Here is a 21942-nt window from a genome sequence, read left to right as displayed (position 1 = left end):
GATTCTTTGTTGTGCATATGTGCTGAAACCATCATGGTCTACCTCTTTATTTGGTTTGATATTGACTGTTATCTCCTAGCCACTTATAAGTTACTATTTTATGTTCCCTTACTGTGTCCTAGCTTCTTGTTTTGTATTGATGTGCCCATATAGGCTGATCATGTGAGCTAGTTTGATTATTGGTGCCTTTGAAGCTCTCATGTCCTGTCACCAGGTGGTTAGAGGTGTTACTAGGTATATGAGTCCGTTTACTTTTCTTGTGTGAATTCAGCTCAGGTGTCCAGGTCATCAGTCACTGAGTGTGTGGTATGGGCTCTCACCTACAGTTCTAGTTGGGCAGGGGTGGTTGGAGTAGGCACAGGTATGTGGCTGCAGTAGGGAGTCATGTGGTGAGCAAGGCAGGATTTAATGGCCACCCCTGTGTGTCTGGGTAGAAGGTGTGTCCCTGTTCTCTCGAATGCATAGGTGGGTGGGTTTTGCAGCCGGGTTATGGGTACCCAGTGCTGTTTGCTGTAAGGGCTGGGAGTCACCACTTATTCTTGGACCCCTGTTGTGGACGACTTGGTGAAGTGGATGGAGCCGTCATGCTTCAGGCCCCTTATGAGGGTAGCTGAAGACCCTGCTTAATGGGCAGGGCAGTCTCAAATGTCACGAATGTGCTACTCCTCCTTATAGGTGATGCAATTGAAAATAGACTTCTCGTATATAGCCTATTGTGCTATGTTAATGCTGCTAAAATGGTTCCACACAGATCTGTGCAGGGGTGAAAGTCATTCAGAGTCCATGGACCCATTATGCCTGTACCTAGGCAAAGAGGCTGTGCCTGCCCTGAGCTCCTGTCTTAGGAGAGCTGGCAGATTATTTTTTCCTGTTTGTTAATTTGTTCCCTCTCCAAAGCCTGGAGAATGGCTCAAAGCGTGCGATGGGTCCTACTTCTCGCCCAGGGGGTGCAGGAGTCACTGAGCTGGACCAGACCTGAAGCAGAGCAGGGAGGGAACATATAAATGGGAAAGAGGTACTTCCCAAAGGGGAGAGGGGTTGATCCATGTGGTAGGTTAGATGCTTTTACTTATATTTTGCTGATTGAGCGCTGCTTCTCGCTGGTTCTGGACTCTTGAGCAGGGTCTCTGCTGTTTGGCCTCTCTCGATGTGGAAAACGTGTCCTGAGTCCCGCTGCTTGCCTCACCCTGCATGTGCCAATCCAGCCTGTGGGGTGCTGGTGCCAGCCAGGTCAGTTCTGGCAACTCCTTGCTGCTTCTGAACCATCTCTCTCTCCTCCTGCCACTCAGTCTGATTCCTCTACTTTGTCTTTGATGTTCAGGGCTCCTAGATTGTCATATATAATCGATTCACTTGTTTTTTCAGGTCTGTATTGTCAGAGGGACCACAGGAAGCATTTGACTACTCTGCCATCTTGGCCCTGCTCCCAATTTTTATATTTTTAAAGATGTGAAATCTTTTCAGAAACAAATTTTAATTTTATAGTAGTTTAGTCCTAGAAACATATATTTGGGCTGTGTAATCTGCCTCCTCAGTTTATACAATGAATGAGTTTTTTTTTTTTTTTTTAAATGTTTAATGAGGAATACAATTCTTAGTATTTGAAGTTTCTCTTTGTTTACTAAATTGGAGTTTTAGTAATTTATTTAGAAATGAGTTTCCCTTTCATCTTAATTTTTGCCAAGCTTTAGACCTTTACTCTTTGTAGTTTATATTGGAAAAGAAAATGATTTGTTTTTCTCAATATGAAACATAGCATAGCATATGCTTCCATCTCAGGATTCTGATATGGTTTTTATAGGTAGGCGTAGGAAGAACAGTAACAGTGGCGAGAGATATTATTAGCTTAGATAGTTAGTCATCTATATAACATAAGACTTGTCGGGATTTTTAAACCAAACTGAATTCATATAAATTCTGTGGCTATTTTGAATTCTTCTGTGATGAATGAAGCCCTTTGACTTACCATATTTCTTGCATCTTGCACTGAGTGGCCAGATTTTATTCATTGTCTTGATTTGAATAGCATTAAGTAAGCTATATCATAAATTAACCTGAATATAAACACTTGATGGTTTTAAATCTAAGTAGTTTATGTCTTGAAGTATGGAATGGAACTAGTGATCATTTTTTATTAACTATAAATGTCTCCTGCACCCCTTTGAGCCTTTGGAAAGTTTAGGGGTATGTTTGTGAGCTGTGGTTTTACAGTGGATAATCTCTCCCCTTGGTTTCATAGGCAATTGAAAAGCTACAGGCCGGTGCTCTTGCCACAGATGCAGTGACTGCAGCTCTTGTGGAACTTGAGGTATTTCTTTTCTCTGTCTATGTTTTATTTAAAATATTTGTGAGTTAGAACTCCTTGTTCTTAAGTGACATGAAAGTTGAATTAGACAACCGTAAATTATATGACCAGTGTTACCCAACACTGTTAACAGAGTTATAAAGAAGCCAGTGTGTAAGGTTGTTTTCACTGGGGACTTTTACGATTAATGTAAAAGTCAGTCAGATTCTTTTCTCCCCCCACCTTTTTTTGAGATTCATGAATTCAAAAGTTAATAGTGATTGGATTCTTAAATTTCTTTAGTATTTTCAGGTGGAAAATTCCTGAAGTTAACTTCTCTAAAAGTAATATATGTTATGTTGTTAAAAAAAAAAAAAAGAAAAGAAAGAAAAAGAGATTTCAACTCTTGTTAGGTGCCGTCAAATAGGTTTTGACTCATAGTGACCCTGTGTACAGCACAACGAAACACTGCCCGATCCTGCGCCATCCTCACAACCATTGTATGTTTGATCCTGTTACCACAGCCACTGTGTCAATCCATCTTGTTGAGGGTCTTCCTCTTTTCACCAACCCTCTACTTTACCAAGCACGATGTCTTTCTCCAGGGATTGGTCCCTCCTGATAACATGTCCAAAGTATGTGAGATGAAGTCTTGCCATCCTTGCTCGAAGGAACATTCTGGCTGTGCTGCTTCTAAGACAGATTTGTTTGTTCTTCTGGCAGTGCATGGTTGTCTTAGGCTGTGTTCTCTAGAGAAGCAAAACCAGTGCAGCATATAAATTTATATATATAGAGAGAGATTTATATCAAGCAAATGACTCAGGTGATTGTAAAGGCAGGAAAATCCCAAGTCTCTGGGTTAGGCTACAGGCTTCTCTTGACTCATGTAGCTGCAGGGGCTGGCAGACCCAAGATTGGTAGGTCAGACAGCAAGCCTATGGATCACAGGCTGTGGAGGGGGACAAATCCCAAGATTGGCAGGTAAGCTGTTAGTTTGAGTCCCAAGAACCAGAGTTCAGATGAACAGGTGCCAGCTGCAGGATCCAGAGCGAGCAAGAGCCAGCAAGCTTTGCCAGAAAGTCCGTCTATATTGGATGCAGGCCACACCCCAAGTAAACTCCCTTTCAACTCATTGGCTGTTCATAACAGATCTCATCATGGAGGTGATTACATCATTATCCAGCTGCCAAACTATACCCTAACTGCCAAACCATGAGAATCATAGCCTAGCCAAGTTGACACAGTCTTAACCATCAGAGTCCACCCCTTGTCAGCTTGGTACCTGTATACATCCTTAAATAAAGACAATTATAAAGTCATACTTGAGCCTATGATGATACAACTAACACACACCTAAAATGCCCTAGCCTTGTTTACATCATATATTTTATAAGTGAAGAAAATGAAAATATTTGATACATGTATGCAAGGAAGAAATACTTGCAACAGTATCGTCCTTGTTTCTGCAACTGGTTACGTGGTAATAGTGGGTTTTTAGAACTACCTTCTTCCACTACCCATTCCGTATGCCCTTTATGCTCAGCAAGCACCCCAGCTGGTTGTGGTTCTTTGCCCGGTGGGGTGACCCAAAACTTTATTCCTGAGGGGACTGTACCGTTAGTAGTTACGTCGGAATTGGGGTGCTGTAGTTTTCCATTGACCTTAATCATAGGGCAGGATAGTACTAAGACACATCCTAAGAGATGTCCTGTATTCCAGACATACTGTTCTTTACTTTCATTATGTAATATCAGTCTGATTTCCTCTTGGTAATCAGGATCAATCATGTGAGCTAATACAGTAACTCCCTTCTTTGCCTGTTGATCCAGAGGCATGAGGAGCCCAAAGTGGCTGGGTGGCATTCTTAACTTCCAGCTCAGTGGAATCAGTGTTGTGTCTCCTGGTGGGAGCATTCATCTCTTTGGAACTAAGACTTCTAAACCTGCAGAGTATAGAGTGGCAGGGACAGGAAGCAAAAATTTTACGAGTCACTAGTGGTTATAGTGAGTGGTGCCACTCCCATTCCCACCGTTTGGTTCCTGAACCCGTGAATCCTGGCTATGGGAGACATAGCATCATATATTGAATGCTGGTTTAGAGCATATACAGCCTCCTGAAGAACATTGCCCTAACTCTGCAAGGTATTGCCACCTTGCTAACACTGCAGTTGTGTCTTTAGAAGGCCGTTCCATCATTCTGTCAAGCCAGCTGCTTCAGGATGATGGGGTACATGGTAAGACCAGTGAATTCCATGAGCACGGTCCCACTATGACACTTCGTTTCCTATGAAGTGAGTCCCTCGATCCGAGGTGATGCTGTGTGGGATACCATGACAGTGGCTAAGGGATTCTGTAAGTCCACAGATGGTAGTTTTGGCAGAAGCATTGCATGGAAGGAAAGCAAATCTGTATCCAGAGTAAATAGCTATTCTAGTAAGAACAAAACATTGCCCTTTCCATGATGGAAGTGGTCCAGTGTAATCAACCTGCCGCCAGGTTGCTGGCTGATCACCTAGAGGAATAGTGTCATATCAGGGACTCAGTATTGGTCTCTGCTGCTGGCAGATTGGGCACTCAGCAGTGGCTGTAGCCAAATCGGCCTTAGCGAGTGGAAGTCCATGTTGCTGAGCCCATGCATAACCTCCACCCCTGTCTCCATGGCCACTTTGTTCATGAGCCTATTGAGCAATGATGGTAGTGGTGGGGAAAGAGGATGACTGATTTCTACAGAACACGTTATCCTATTCACTTGATTGTTTAAAATCTTCCTCTGCCAAGTTCACCCTTTGGTGAGCATTCATATGAGACACAAATATCTTCACTTCTTTGGCCCATTCAGAGAGGTTTGTCCACATACCTCTTCCCCATACCTCCTTGTCTTCAGTTTTCCAATCATGGTCCTTCCAAATCTGTGTCCATCCACCCAAACCATTGGCCAGAGCCCATGAATCACCATACAGTTGCATATCTGGACGTTTCTTTTTCCAAGCAAATTGAACACCCATTTGCGCTGCTTGAAGTTCTGCCCATCGGGAGGATTTCCCTTCACCACTGTCCTTCAGGGAGGTCCCAGAAAGGGGCTGTAGTGCTGCCACTGTCTACTTTCCAGTGGTGCCTGTGTATTGCACAGAACCATCTGTAAACCAGGCATGAGTTTTCTCTTCCTCAGTCACCAGATCATAAGGAACTCCCCAACAGGCTGTATATGCAGACTGGGAGAGGACAGATAATGTAACAGGAATGGAGACCATGGACATTTGGGTCACTTCCTCAGGCAACTTGCTTGTGCCTTCAGATCCTGCTCGGGCCTGATCTCGTATATACCACTTCCATTTAACGATGGAGTGCTGCTGTGAACGTCCAACTTTATGACTCTGAGTCAGACACCAGACCTCTGGCTCACAGGCTGCGGAGGCCGACCAATCCTGAGATCAGCAGGTAAGCTGCTAGCTCAAGTCCCACGAACCAGGGTTCGCATGAACAGGAGCCAGCTGCAGGATCTAGAGCGAGCAAAAGCCAGCGAGACTTTCTGGAAGGTTCACCTATATTGGATGCAGGCCACACCCCTAAGTAAACTCCCTGTCAAGTGACTGGTTTCTCATAACAATTCTTTTCATGGAGGTGACTACATTATATTGGATCTTATTATGGAAGTGATTACATCATTACATAGCTGCCAAACTGCATCATATGACCCAAACCACTGAGAATCATGGCCCAGCAAGTTGACACACAGCCTTAACCATCACAATGGTATATTTGGTATTCTTTGCCAACATCGTAATTCAAATGCATTAATTCTTCTTCAGTCTTCCTTATTTATTGTCTAGCTTTCACGTGGAAATGAGGCAATTGAAGATACCATAGCTTGGGTCAGGCATACCTTAGTCGTTGAGGTGACATTTTTGCTTTTTAACACTTTAGAGAGGGCCTTTTGCAGGATATTTTCCCAATGTAATACGTTGTTTGATTTCTTGACTGCTGTTTCCATGAGTGTTGATTGTGGATCCAAGTAAAATGAAATCCTTGATCAGTTCAATATTGTCTCCATTTATCATGGTTTTGTTTATTGGTCCAGTTATAAGGATTTTAGTTTTCTTTATGTTAAGGTGTAATCCATGCTGAAGGCTGTAGTCTTGGTTTTCATCAGTAAGTGCTTCAAGTCCTCTTCACTTTCAGCAAGTGAAGTTGTGTTATCTGCATATCACAGGTTCTTAATGAGTATTCTTCAGTTGTGATGCCACATACTTCTTCATATAGTCCCGCTTCTTGAATTATTTGCTCAGCATACAGATTGAATAAGTATGGTGAAAGGATACAGCCCTGAAGCACACCCTTTCCTGATTTTAAACCATGTAGTATCCTCTTATTCTGTTCATGTACAGATTCCGTTTGAGCACAACTGTTTATAAATGTCTGTACTGCAAGCTTCCTCAAAAACCTAACAAACAGATATCCTGAAGCTATGTGCTATGAAGTGTACCGTGTACAGTGAGATGTTATGTTGGTCCCCATTTAACTGCAGACATTGAAGAATTGAGTGGGGAGGCTCTCAAATTTGGTGTAATCCTTTGCACTGCACAGTGAGGGTCTCTCAGTTCTCTTAATCTAGAACCTTGATGATGAATTTGTCCAAGGGCTATTGAGGACTTAAGACCGACTTTTGCTCCCCAAATTTAAAGAAGCTAGATTCATGTCAGGCAGTTTAGAGGATTATAGCGAAGAAATAGCTTTCTGATTGAGAAGACTACTTGGGAATCAAATTAGATGAGGCATGAAGATAAAACAGTGATGAGTTTGGGAGAGAATGTAAGAGCTAGAGTAGACCTTGCCAAGCTGACTGGATTGTGGTCTTTGTGTTTAGGTGCTCATATCAGGGCACCCACCCTGTCATCACCTTTCCCTGTGAAAATTGCCCAGGAGATTACCACAAGTCCTAGCTATTGTGTTTATATATTGGAGTGCCTAATTGTGGAGCTGTACTTTTGATCATGTTTTGTAGATTTTAATCTCTTTTGTTAATGCCACGAGCTCGGTCCTAATGTTGTCAAGGAAGGTGAACACCTGTGGTGGGCGTCAGTTCTATTGTAGCTTGGTCCCTGAGACATCTGACTTGGGGATGTGTGGGCCCCCCCTATCCTGGCTGATATATCTCATTACACCTCTACCAGGCATTAGCCTTGTGTCCCTGGGTGTGTGACAGCCTCTCGTTGCTTCAGTTTCCCCATTTACAATATGGGGATATACTACTTTGTACTTCATGGGGGTGTTGTGAGATGAACTGGGTCAGTATATGTTAATCACCTACAAAATTGTGTGGCACACAGTAAGTGTCCGTAGTGTTAGAAATTACTGCGATTATGAGGTACTTTGGAAATGATTTGTATGAAGTAAATGTTTATGGTAACTATTAATGACAAGTTTTTTAATGTCAACAAAAGGCTAGTTATATGTTGAGAGGAAAAGAAGAAAAGTAGTGCCAGAAAGAAGATTGATATGTATACCACCAAATCATACCTTTACTTAAAACACGTACACAAGGAAGGCTTCTTCCAACTTAACCCAGTTGTTAATTGAAAATTATTCTCATTTGTACAGTAGGCGATGTCCTGAGATTACCGGTGCGTAGAGTCCGTGTGGGTCTAAAAAAAGAAGGTTAATGAGTAGCCAAGAGATATACTATAGTGGCACCTATGAATACAAAATCGGGTAAAACTAAGCTTTTCTCTTCATCTGTAATTTTCTCGAGTCATACTTACAGTATGTTACATATTTCATTGCATTTTTCGTCAGTGACAAATCTTACTTTTGAAGAGTTTACTGATTCGTATTTAAAAACATACAGTTTGGAGTAATGAGTTACTCATGAGTAAATGAGCTTTATAGTTTTGAATGATGACCTTGTGGATATGATTTTTTTTTTAACTTGTCCTATTATTTTTGATTTCAGTATGTCATCTAGATAATGGGAACAGAGGATTCTGGCCTGAGTGAGATTAGCGTATTTCACTCCCCCACCCCCTGCTTTAACTATTAAATTTCGGAAATAATTTCAATTAATTATCTTTAAAAATGCCTTTGTCTATGGAATCTTTGATTGAAATACATATTCAGTAATCTGTAGGCTAAGGTTACACTGACTGGAAGAGTTTTCCTGAACCTTAAGAATTACGGTGGGAGTCATGCTTACACTGACCCTGCAGTTTCTGTCATCTTGTGTAATTGCGATTCATCATCTTTATACAGGGTAAGGTTTTCAAATGAAGAAGAGGTCACTTGAAGAAGTATAGTAATAGTTTGGGTCTGTTGAAAGGCTTAAAACCAGATTCTGTACTTAAAAAAATATAAGTAACAAATTTGAGTCTTCACTATGCTGAAAAGTGCTAAGAAAAAGCCAGGAGAGCCTGATTTATACTGTTTTATGTTTAATTTGAGAGTAGCCACTTTTTAGTTTTAATCACTGTTCACTAGAGCTAAGTCTTGTCTACTAATTTACTTGAATAGATATGGACAGTCATCATACCTTTTCTTTTTGTCTTTTGGATGTATTTTTTAATTAAAAAAGTGTAGCTTTTAAACTTGCCAGTTATATTATTGTTGAGGCAGATGTTAAAATCAGTTTGAATTTATCGAACCCTGAGTAACAGTGGATCGAGATGACTAAAATGACTTAATAGTTCGTATTGGCTAAAAGGGGCATCTATCTTTGTGTTTAAGAAAAACATGATAATTTGCACTTATCCAGATAGTGGAAAGTATATTAACGCCTACATGATGTGATGCAGGATGAAGAGACAAGGTGATGAAAGGCAGGGATGTTTTCAGAACTGGGAACTACAACAAAGGGATTTATGCAGGCCACCTAGGCACATCAGTTTTGAGCTTTTCATGGAAACAGATGACCAAGTAGTGGTTTCGTTTTTCTTGTTCACCACTACAGACAGATAAGTGGTGTCACTTCCTGGGGCTGTCACTTCTGGTCACCAGAGGGAGTGTTTCCTTCATTTAAATAAGGGAGGGGCATAATTCCTGCCTATTAAGCTAAGGAGCTCTTCTCCCTTCAGGATTTTGAGAGGGAAGTGGCCACTACAGTATGAGAAGTGTCCTACAGTGTGGAAATGAGAAAGATATGACTCCGACGTGCATTGTATCTTCAAAATGTGGGGAAGGAAATGGAAAATACCAGTTTATAGATCATATCTTAATGATTTATTTTTAAATTGACCTTCTTGTTTCATTTAGCTTTTGATACTTTTTTTTGAAGTTACCTTTGTAACTGATGGGAAAGTGACTTCCATTCCTTGGGTAGCACAACTCTGATTTCACTCAGTGCAGAGCGTAAATATTGTGAAATGGTTTGCTCTTCATATATGGGGTGTGCATTTGGAAAAAAGACAGTTGCTTTCTTAGCTGCTTTGGAAGTAGTGTGGGTTCAGGTAGTGAAAGTGAATTTTAAGTACTAGACCTTGGCTTTGCACGTTTAACATGATTTAGCTTCCGATGTATATTTATTTCTTCTTTGAGAAAATTGAATATAGATCTAGGTGAATCATGATGTCACTATTTTCTTAAATGCTCCTAACATAGAAAGCATTTCATGGGTTCTGAATGAAAATGAACTAACTACTCATAAAATACTAAAGTTTTTTTGTACATTGATATTATTATAGGTGAAGTATGAATGACAAACTCTGAGATGTTGTTTGTAGTCTTGTGTGAGAAAACTGATGCATCTGGCTGAGATCTTAAAGATCTCGGTCTAGCCATTTTAGTCCGTTTTGAAAACTGTTTATTTTGGTAGGTAGAGTACCATGCATTAAGAGCAGTAGTAGGGATAGTTTTTAAATCTTATTTTCTGAAAGGCGGATTACACAGGCTCCTTCGTTAAAAATATTTTGCTGAAGTTATATTGTTCTAAGTGGACCTTGTTGTTCGTTCTTTGATTGACGAGATTCATCCTTTAAGACTCCTCTGATTAGGGGAGATGGTGATTCATGGTGAAACTGATTTAGTATTCAAATGCCTTCGTGTTTAAAGAGCAGGTTGTGTTGGGCACACGTTTTGTATCTGTCTGATAAAAACAGCCCGCTGTCTTTGGTTCTCTATATAATCCATTATAATGCTTGCTTATAAACTCTAGGAAAGTCCTTTAAGAAATATCTTATCCAGCTGGCTGATATTATGGGGTGTAAGAGGAACAAAGTAGACATATTATTATACAAAATGCATTTACCTGTGTCTCTGTGTGCTCTTATACTCAGAGCCACTGCTTTGTGCGTTTCTGTAAAGTAGGGATCTCCAGGAGGTAGTCAGTTGTTTGTGGACCCCAGCCCAGGCCTCTGTGCAGCTGCTTCGTGAGGCCACACCCCCTTCTCAGGGACTTTACTTCTGGCTGGAATTATCTGTGTGCCTTTGGGGATACAGAACACCTAAGGCCTGCCAGTCCTTAAATTCTCAGTGGTCATGGAGTTGTGGCTTTCTGCGAGCAGATGGGCATGTCTAGGATGTAAGGGAATGTTGGGAAGAACTGATATATTCCCAGGAGTCCTGGTGGCATAATGGTTAAAGCACTTGGCTGCTAACTGAGGGTTGGTGGTTCGAACCCATCAGCTGCTCCGTGGGAGAAAGATGTGGCAGTCTGCATCCATAAAGATTTACACAGCCTTGGAAACCATTTTTTTTTTGGAAACCCTAGGGGGCAGTTCTACTCTGTCCTATAGGGTTGCTATGAGTCAGAATCGACTCCACAGCACTGAGTTTGGTTATGTTTTATTGGACAGATTCCCCTTTCCGTCAGCAAACTTAAAGCAAGTTTGCCTGTGGAATTTCTCTGTGAGGAGATGCTTAACCACACCCTTCAGTCATTTTCATTGCAAAATGGGAATTTTCTTAAACTTCTCTGTTTGTTTAGGTGGTTAAACATTTTATTTAAATAAATGAGCATCTCTGCTCTTTTGCACATTCTTGTTTTGCAGAAACATCTTTTCATAAACAGAGGGTGGCTGAGTGTATCAGTGGCCCCTTACTCCTTTTTCCCCTCCTCCTTTCCCCCCATGGTGACAGACACATTGGAAAGAGGGCTTGATGCCTTTAACTCGCAATACACAAGTGCCCGTTAACCATAATGTGGCTGGTAAGTCTAATAGTAGGCCTACCTTGCTTGAAAGTCTTCTTTTTCTTTTCCATTGATGAGATCTTTTGTTCTCTGTAATGGGGGGAGGGGAGGGGACGCCTGTTTTTATGTATATGAAGGAAGATTACCGTTTTTCCTTTGTACTACTTAAAATACTTTTCATTGCATGAAATTTGACTTTAGGTCCTTTTTTTCCTTTTTTGTTTTTAACTTATCATTGATTATTTTAGTCAGAGATCCTATTTTGCTTGTCTGTTTAGCAGTATTTCCAGTGGTGCTTCAGTATTTCTGTGTATTCCAGCTGTTTATGGAGTCTTTATGTTTCTCTGCATTTTTTTTTTTGTTTGTTTTATTTTTTGAGGTGTACACACACAGTTACACTTCATGGAGTTGCATCCCGCCAAGTATCCATGTTCTTCTTGTGAAGAGGCAGAGAAAATCACCTCTCCCAAGAATTTCCACCTTCTGACCAAGGGAAATGTGTCCTGAAGAGCTGTATGCAGATGGGAGGCAACTTGTTTGCTTGTTCTGCTGCTAGAGCTTTGATTTAATTAGAAGAGAGGCTGTGGGTGGACATGTGAGAGACACAGAAGCACGAGACAGAGCCCAGTTAGCCTGGGACAGTCAAAGTAAGTTACGCTCTTTTTAAAACACTTTTTGAGTACTGACGCTGATTCTTGCCTTAAGTACTTAAGGGGCAGCTTGTAACTTACTGTTTGTGTTTGCACACTAGGTACATCTGTTCTTTTTCAAAGACCTTAGAAATTGAATGTGCTCTGTAGCACAGAGAGCGTGCTTAATGGAGAAGCAGTGATTTTTCTCCTTTATTTTTTGAATGCTAATAATAATAATAATAAAAACTGAATAAGTTATTGCATTCCAATTTACAGTGCATTAAACCCTATATTAGCTTTTGACCAAGTCCAGATACTTAAGTACAGAGTTTGGGATGCTTTACTTTGTACTGATGGGAGTATGCGATATTTCAGCCTTTTCCAGCCATTTCTTGAAGAGCTGTGTGGACCTCATCAGATGTATTCGTTTTGGCTGAATCCGGCAGGAGATATGGTCAGAGACCTGCCTTAGCAGTTCCTGAGGAGTGTGTGCTTTTATGTGTGAGCCCTTATTTTACCCTGGGAGTTGTTACTCTCCAAGAATACACTGCATTGTGGAATTCACTTTCGAGCTACTTGAAGCTGTGTGTCGCAGTGTGGTAGAGTCTACACAGGTGGTAGTCCTGTATTTTCGTTATTTGGGAGCATTTCAGACTTTCGAACTCTTGAGTATAAAATGTACTCTAGTCCTATACAAATAGGGAACATGAGACAAAAGGAATTTAATTAGATTTATTGGCCCTTGGATTTATATAGTATTGTGGTTTTTGAATCAACTTTTGTTTGTGTGTTTGGAACTATATCACTTGGGACATCAATTTTATAATTTAACATCTACTTTCTTTTTGCCTTTGATAACAAATGAGCTAGACCAAGAAGATTTTTTTGTGTGTGTTCAGCAGAATCACAGGGTGATATCACGATGGTTGATTTGAAAGACTGCTTTTTGATTTTAAGTTTTCATTTGTTTCTTGAACCCAAGAAAGCCTTATTCAGTGTGTGCAAAGGAAATGAGGAGGAAACTTTAAATTATATGATTTTTAAGAATCCCCATCAAGATCATATCCTAAATCCTGCTTCAAAGCAGAGCAAAATGGTGTTTTCAAACTTTTTTTCATTATCTGTACCTCCAGAAACCCTGGTGGCGCAGTGGTTAAGAGCTACGGCTGCTAATCAAAAGATTGGCAGTTCCAATCCACCAGGAGCTCCTTGGAAACCCTGTAGGGTAGTTCTCCTCTGTCCTATAGGGTTGCTATGAGTCGGAATCGACTCGATGGCAGTGGGTTTGGTGTATTTGGTTTGTCCATCCGTCCATCTGTTTAATTTTTGTATGTGTAGCAGACTTTGCCTAAGGCTTAGAACAACGAAGGATTACATCTTACTGCAGCATAGCAAACAATTTAAAGTTGAATCTAGACATCCTGATTGACAAAATTTCATTGGACATTCCCCCTGCCAGGGAGTTTTCATGGGCAGTAATTCTTACTCAGGGTCCAGCCTCCTGCATGGTGCGCACATTTCCTGGCTGGCTCATGACATGCAGGTACTGTAATGCAGGGCATCAATACTATAAGATATTAGAGTTGCCAGAAAATTCAGGGTTGCTAACTTATTTATGTCTTTCTCTCCTGGAATTTATACAGATGTTAACATTTTCTAGTGGGTTCGAAGTCTTTTTAATAAAAAGAAGCATAGTTAATAGAGAACTTAAAAATTGGTAATACTCCTCTCTCTCCCCCAGTTCTAACCATTTCCTCACATTTGATAGAAGGGTGGTTTAAGTTACCGTATTTCTATGGTTTGTTAGGTTCTTTTTGAGTGATAGGTCCATCTTATTGTTAACATGGTTAAAAGGGAAAATTATGTAGGTTGAAGGGGGAAGTATGAGTGGATGCCAAATTTGGCAGTACTAGAGAAATGGCTACATTTGTCTTCTATTGTAGCTCATGTGGAGAGGACAATTTTAGGTGCAGTGTATGCTAAACTCTTCCTGGATGTTGTAAGAATCCAAATAAAACAAACTGTAAAACTATTTCAGATGTGCAAGTCTATTGATGCCAATATTTTAGAATTTGTGTTACGTTTGACAAGTAACTCTTTGTTCTGCAGTTCTGTGGCTTTAAAACAAACAAAACAAAACGAAAAACCATGAAAATAAACTGTTGTGATGTTATTTTTCTGGTTAATTGTGTTATACAGGCGGTCCCTGGATTACGAACAAGTTCTGTTCCTAAATCTGTCTGTAAATCGAATTTGTACGTTAAGTCGGAACAGTTAAGTATGGTTTGTATCTGACGTCAGTTAGTCAAATGTTTGTCTTAGTATACAGTGTACCTTTCTGTGCATAAAAACATTAAGGAAACACTTTCAGATACACTAAAAAAAATTTAACAAAATAATACAGTAATGATGTCTTGATTCACGTCTCAAAGTAGTGCCCATTTGTTATTATGAACCATTGTATGTAGTTCAATATTTTAATATAATAGGCCTCACGGGGGTTGGTTTGGAACTATGGGTTATAAGTAAGTTGGATATTCGTAACCCAGGGGCTGCCTGTATATTGATCTGTAAATTAGGCACATTAATAATAGAAAGGTCATGAGCGCAAACGTGCAGTGCTTTTTAGTAAAATGTATTAATACAGAAAAATATGATTCCATTTTTTGACAGAATATTCTGTGCCTGCTCACAAAGGCTGTAATGAGCAAATATCAACATTTGTTCAGTTTCTCTAACTTCTCCAGAAGAGCTTGGGTACTTGAAGATCTATAAAAAAGCTTATTAGTTCCTAGTACGAGTTTGTTTTTCTTTCTTTTCTTTTTACATAAAGTGTTTGTCTTTTGTGTAATTGTACAGTTAAAAAATGAACTGTCACTTACTAAAACCGGGTATTCAGTATATACTGTATTTGACTCAGGGGTTCACAGAGTGTGATGCAGACAAATATCCTCTCCACTTAGATCCAAGGTAGCGGAAATACCACCTTAACACATGTTAAAAGCAGCGCGTGGTGACTGGTCCACTTAGATCCGAGATAGCGGAAATACCACCTTAACACATGTTAAAAGCAGCGCGTGGTGACTGTTTGGCTAGGTATAATTCTGGGCTGTCTAAGTTGAGTAATTTCCTCAGCCATTCCAACCTTGATCAAGCACAGCGAGAACTTTTAGCATGTCTGTAAAGGAGCCAGTGCGTCTCTGAATATGTCCTAAGGTTGAGAGAAAAGAGGGGATGCCAGAAAAAGAAAGACTGCTTTCTGACCTCAAGAAGCGGTTACAGGATGAAAATGGAAAGTTTGTTTCCCTAGGAGTCCACTTTAGATAACTGAGCCTCTGATGTCTAAGTATGCCCTGTGGCTCTGTATTAATGAATGAAAGATACTCCATGTGGGCTGAGTAAAAATGGTTTTCTGGCCAGCTCTGCTGAAACTTATAAGTCGAAGTTCATTCACTCTTGAACTTTCCCCTCTTTATTAATGTCATTTCAATTGCTTAAAAACCCAAGCATAATTAACAGTGTATATCTCAGTAAACATGTCTTACTTGTTTATAATCGGCCAGTATTTGGGTAAAGATAGTCCTTCTTTCATGACTGTGTTTTCAGGAATAACTGTAAGAACAGGGCAGCGCCACTGGAAAAGTAATCTCATATGCTTTTAATTTCAACACATGGATGAAGACAGCTTTTCTGGTTATTATTTTCATTGGCCTGAAAATGAATTTGTGAATATCTGCTGGTTTCTATACGTAAGCATTAGCTTAAGAATATTACAACGGTAAATCACCCTTTGGTATGTGGGAGCTGCATGCCTCCTGTATTGCTGGATACACTGTTCTTATATCACACGCAGGTCTTTTAAGGTGTCATTAACAGGTACTTGCAAACTGGATACTAAATTGGATGACCTGTCAGCTGCTTTCTGGCCTTGTTTTCTTTCTTTCTTTTTTTTTTTTTTTTACTTTAGATGAAGGTTTACAGAACAAACTAGTTTCTCATTAAACAGTTAGTACACATATTGTTTTATGACATTGGTTAACAGCCCCATGACATGTCAATACTCTCCCTTCTTGAACTTGTGTTCTCTTTTTACCAGCTTTCCTATCCTCTCCTATCTTGTAGTCCTTGTCCCTGGGCTAGTGTGCCCTTTTAGTCTTATTTTGTTTTATGGGCCTGTCTAATCTTTGGCTGAAGGGTGAACCTCAGGAGTGACTTCATTACTGAGCTAAAAGGGCATCTGGTGGCCATACTCTTGGGGTTTCTCCAATCTCTGTCAGATGAGTAAGTCTGGTCTTTTTTTGTGAGTTAGAACTTTGTTCTACATTTTCTTCCGGCTCTGCCTGGGACCCTCTATTGTACCTGTCAGAGCAGTCAGTGGTGGTAGCCGGGCACCATCTATTTGTACTGGACTCAGTCTGGTGGAGGCTGTGGTAGATATGGTCTGACCTTGTTTTCTTTATTCCTGTAACAGATGCCGTGCTTTTGTTTTATGACCACTAATTAACTCCGGTTGTAAAAGTTCTGTTTTTTGGGTCAATGCTGTAACAACATTAGGAAGAACCCATAATCCTTTTGTCATTTTCATGTTGCAGATCTCTGTTGTTGCCCATATTCTCCAATTATTTAAAGTCATGGAAAACAAGGCAAACACAGTTAAATAAAATTTTCTAATGTAATAAAAAATTTTTGCCAGAACTGGGTAAAGGGTGCATATTTGATAGATACGCACCCTTCAAGCTATCCCTTATATCCTAAAAGAGGTGCAAAGAAATGTCAAACGAGCAAGTTGGGGAGAAGACGGAAGGCAAAGCCTGGGTTAGCTATTTGTGATACTTACAGGCAGGGTACTTGAGCAGATTTGACTTGGTTACCTTGTTATTATTTCTTTGTTTACCCAATTGTTTTTCTTCTTGTAAATCTTATCATTGAATACCATAATTTCTTTAAAATTTAATCTTGCTTCATTTTATGTGCCTATTCCCTTGATCTTGAACTCACTGGGTTCATACCATACGGAGAGCGTAAAAGCTAACTTTTACCTGTGTCGGAGCTGATTATCTAATTTACGCATAAATTCTTGTTAGCCTTTAATCATTTATCTGATTTCCTCTGCCATTTTTTGCTGTTACCTTCACTGTTGATGTCCCTTCCTCCCACGCACCCCTATGTAAGCTTTGTGGTTTTTTTGGCTACAAACTGCTCATTCCAAAGAACACCGTCCTTTCTCTTTTTTTGATAAAGGCAATTCACCATTGGGTAGGTTGTAGGTGAAGTTGTCCATGCTGATGGTGTTCAAGGTAGTGTTTCATTATTCTGCTTCCTTTGGATTCTGGATAGAAAATTCATCTGACTCATTTTGGAGAAGCAAAATTTTAGAAATTCTATTTGTCATAATCAGAAGATACGTGGCATTTCTGGCCACTACCTGGCTCTCCATAGTAAAGGTGAATTGACATACAGTATTTAGACTACAACACATTTATTGTAGTCTTATTTTAAGTGGCTTATTTCTGTATTTATTATCTTGTTTCTTTAAATATCGAGTGGTTATTCAATATTTTGAATATTCAAGTAAGCATGATAATGAAATCATGATTCGTAGTTAGCATTGGCATTTGTGTCAAAGAGCTACTTTGCCTGAAATCTGTATTGTTGGAAAACTGAAAACTTACCAAAGCTCAGATTTTATATCTGGAGAAGAGTGAAACCGTCTTACCCTTTATGAAGTGAATTTGGCTAGTGTTGCAAAAGAGACAGTTCATAGATGTGTATTGGTTATTTCTGAGATTAGTTTTTAAAGACTAGAAGTTGTTGCCAACATCTAGAAATCAGGACACATATGTAAAATTCTGGATTTCCAGCTTCTCTTGAAATAAATGGGATCTGCATAGAGCCTGCATCTCTCAGGTTTTCAGTTTGCTCTGGCTGAGGACACCTGTCCTTTTTGAGTGTAGGAGGCTATGTAACTAAGACTATATTTCAGTTTAAGGTATACTTGAAGATAAGGTTTGGACAGAGATGCCAACTTTTGTGTTTTTGGAAAGGGCAGAGATAATGAATGGATGGTTTAATTGATAGTATGGTGGAAATGGGGATTTCTACCAAAAAATAAAAGCAAAGCTAGAATGAGCTTTGATTTATTTTTTTTAAATCAGAATTGAACTTAGGTATTAACTTATTTTGGGAAAAAAAAAAAAAAAACCCAAGTCAAACCAAAGACTTAAAAAAATTTTTCCTATTGAAGCAATTTGAATCAGAACCAAAGTATCACCCCAGAGACTTTTGAACTGGAGCTAAAGCAGATCCAAGCAGTCTGTGACCCAGCCAAGCTTAAACCAAATTGTTCTTTATTAACTTCTCGTACCGGGAGTAAAATACTCTCTTCAGTGTTCGTGGTGAAGAACATGCTATTAATGACCGTAAGTACAAACATACTGCACTGATTTCCAAACTTCTTCTTGCTAAGCTCCTAAAGGATGTTTAGCTTCCAGTGTCGTTTATCTTACCTTGATTCACCATGTCTTAATAGAAAACATACTAAGCAAAATCGTTGATGCGCACATAAGATTCATGGTTGCATCTGTGATGATTGCTGAGAAAGCTTCCTGTATCCTTTTACCACTGGCTCCCATTTTATTAATTTTTTTCCACCCCATCCAATTTTTCTCCAATTAAAGTTGAGTCCTAGCCTGCTGAGTGGTTACCTTTTGCAGTGTCTCATGGCTCACTTGTGGTTGTAGTTGTCTTCCTCCCCACCTCCTCCATGCCGTTGCTGATAAAAAAAGAAAATTGATGCCTTTAATTAGCCTCCTCAAGATGGAGTTCGAGGAGAAAGTGAAGTTATGCAGCGAATGAAATTCATTTAGGTTGCATTTTCACAAAGGGAGGGCCATGGCCCCGCTGGATTAGAATCAATTGAGGTAGCCTTTAGAAAAAAAAAAGCACTATCTTCACCTTGTAGGGTCTTGATCATTCTTTCTGGATGAGGATCTGGAAACTCTAATTCCTTAAATCATCTTATTTTGACATGATTGTGAATTGACACGCAGTTGTAAGAAGTAATACAGAGAGATCCCCTGAGTCCTCTACTCCACCACAGATATATTTTCAAAATGCTAGCACATCATTGCAACCAGGATATCGACATTGATATGGTTATTGACATTGATACATTATGTGACCCATTGTTGGGTTGGTATTTACATGATGTCATGTCTCTCTGGCCTGGACAGCCCCTGCTCAAGAGATAGCTCATTAGCATAAACCCTCAGGCATGGTATGGAGGCCTTACCAGAGTCACGTCAGTCACTGGGGAAATTCCAGGTTATAGAGGTTATTTCTCAGGAACTAACCACAGAGACCAGATTCTTTGGGTACAGTTAAATTCTTTACCCCATGTAAATCTTATTTTTTTAAAACCTGGATCCAGTTAAAGTTTCACACATTGCCTTTGAGTTTTGTCTCTAATGTCTTTTACTTTACTCCCTCCATCTTCTTTTTGGTGACATTGATGTTTTAAAAAGCTTGGTAATTTGTCGTATAGAATCTCCCTCAACTCTGTTTTGTTGGGGAACATTTAAGTTGTTCCTCTATTCCCTTTAAAAAAAAAAAAAAATTTTTTTTTTTTTTTTTTTTTAAATTCCCTTTAGATCCTGTAAATCAAACATCAGGTTCGGAGGCTGGACTAAATTCAAGTTAAACACTTTGCAAGACTCTTTCATAGGAGGCACGTAGTTTCAGGTTGTCCCTGATTACTCGATTACTTGGTTCAGATGGTGGCAGGCAGATCTTCCCTTGAACAGGGTATACTTTGTTTACTCCCTTGGTGATGTCATCCCGTTTCATGGCTTTAAATAGCACCTATATGCTGATGACTGTAACTGTATCTCCATTCCAGATATCTTCTGAAATTCAGATTTATATGCCCAACTGTCAAGTAGAGATACCCGCTAGGCTGACTAATAAAAAAAAAAAAAAATAGACACCTTGAATTTACCATGTGCGAAACTAAACTTCTGATATTTCTTGTCAAACTTGGCTTCTCTTAACTTTTCCCATCTCGGTTAGTATCAACTCTACTCTTATTGCTCAGACAAAAGCCTGTGAGTTATGCTTGACTCCTCTCTCTCTCTCTCTCTCTTTTTAATCAGACTGCCCTTCCAATCCATCAGAGAGCCTTGTTGGCTCTATCTTTTAAAATATATCTAAAATCTCACTTCTTCTCACCACCTTCATGGTACTACCCCGCTCTTAGCCTCTGCTATTTCTTGCTTAGACTTTTTCCTCAAATTTTTTTATTACAAAAAACTTTAAACACATAAAAAAATGGAAAGAATTGAACATTGAACACCCACATATCATCTGTTCAGATTCAATAACATACTTGTTTTCTGTTATATACGTAAGTACATTATTATGCATGTTATAAAAACAACATCTATTTGTTTTCTATTATATACCCAGTAACATTACTATGCTCTCTCTCTCTCTCTCTATATATATATACGGCACTGGGTTTTTGAACATTATTATGCATGTTATAAAAACAACATCCTCCTATAAAATCATATCATCATTCTAAAAAAAGAATGATTCTGTAAAATCATTTGATATCCAATGCATATATAAAGTTTCCTCATTTGTACAAAGAATATTCTTAGTGATTTTTTTTCTAAACTTTATACTTTTTGTATTGTATTGTAATATGCCATCTAGTTTATTTAAGTTCTTAGTGAATATCCCCTAGCTAGAATTGAAGCACCATGTGGGCAAGGTTATTTTTCTGTCTGGATCACTGCTGTATCCCCAAGGGTTGACAAAACTATAGCCTGCAGGCTAAATTCGGCCTGCTAGCTGTTTTTGAACAGCCCGCAAGCTAAGAATTTTTTTTTACATTCTTAAATAGTTGAAAAAAATAAAAAGCATAATAGTTCATGACAGCTGATAATTATATGCAATTCAAATTTCAGTGTTCATAAATGAAGTTCTGTCATGTCCACTCATTTGTGTATATATATATATATTTTTTGGCCACTTTCACATTACAGTAGCAGAGTTTTGTTATAACATTATCCGTGTGGCCCATCAAGTTTGAACTATTTACCGTCTGCCTTTTTTTAGAAAAAGTTTGGCTGATATACAGGTGCCTGATAAATATTTGTTGAATGAGTAAATCACAACATTTACTACCATGTTGTTGTTAGGTGCCATCGAGTGGGTTCCAAATCATAGTGCTTCCTGGTCCTACTCCATCCTCAAAATCGTTGCTATCTTTGAGCCCGTTGTTGCAGCCACTGTGTCAATCCAGTTTGTTGAGAGTCTTCCTCTTTTTCGCTTACCCTCTGCATTATCAAGCATGATATCCTTCTTCAGGGACTGGTCCCTCCTAATAACATGTCCAAAGTAAGTGAAATGAAGTCTCACCATCTTTGCTTCTAAGGCGCTGGCTGTACTTTCTCCAAGACAGATGTACTCATTCTTTTGGCAGTTCACGGTATAGTCAATATTCTTTGCCAACCCGGAAATTCAAACGTATTGTTTGTATCGTTTGGTCTTCCTTATTCATTGTCCAGCTTTCGCATGCATATGTGCTGATTCAGAATACCATGGCTTGGGTCAGGTGCAACATAGTACTCAAAGTGACTGCTTTTTAACACTTTAAAGAGGTCTTTTATGGTAGATTTGCCCAATGCACTATGATTTCTTGACTGCCATTTCCATGAGTATTGATTATGGATCCAAGTAAAATGAAATCCTTAACAACTTCAGTATTTTCTCCATTTTTGATGATGTTATTGCTTATTGGTCCAGTTGTGAGGATTTTTGTTTTCTTTATGTTGAGGTGTAATCCATACTGATGGCTGTAGTCTTTGATTTTCATCATTAGGTGCTTCAAGTCTTCTTCACTTTCAG

General features: G+C 39.3%; 1 protein-coding gene across 14 annotated transcripts in view; it reads left to right on the top strand.

Annotated features, from left to right (window-relative positions):
• Positions 1 to 21942, top strand: part of TASP1 (taspase 1) — a 353923-nt gene that overhangs the window by 33070 nt on the left and 298911 nt on the right. For 10 of the 14 annotated variants that reach the window (XR_007515372.1, XR_007515370.1, XR_007515371.1 and 7 more), the window contains one exon: positions 2240 to 2308. Coding sequence is in view for 6 of the 14 variants with exons in the window: in XM_049868965.1 (XP_049724922.1) it covers positions 2240 to 2308 (69 nt within the window). In the remaining 8 variants the exon portion in view is untranslated. Of the gene's footprint in view, positions 1 to 2239; positions 2309 to 5578; positions 5722 to 11777; positions 12046 to 21942 lie in introns of all 14 variants that reach the window. The other 4 variants (XM_049868966.1, XM_049868968.1, XM_049868967.1 and 1 more) reach the window with 3 other exon arrangements.

This window comes from Elephas maximus, chromosome 25 (assembly GCF_024166365.1).
Source record: "Elephas maximus indicus isolate mEleMax1 chromosome 25, mEleMax1 primary haplotype, whole genome shotgun sequence".
NCBI lineage: Eukaryota > Metazoa > Chordata > Mammalia > Proboscidea > Elephantidae > Elephas > Elephas maximus.
The sequence above is the reverse complement of the archived record's forward strand: the minus strand, read 5'-3'. Positions and strand labels throughout refer to the sequence as shown.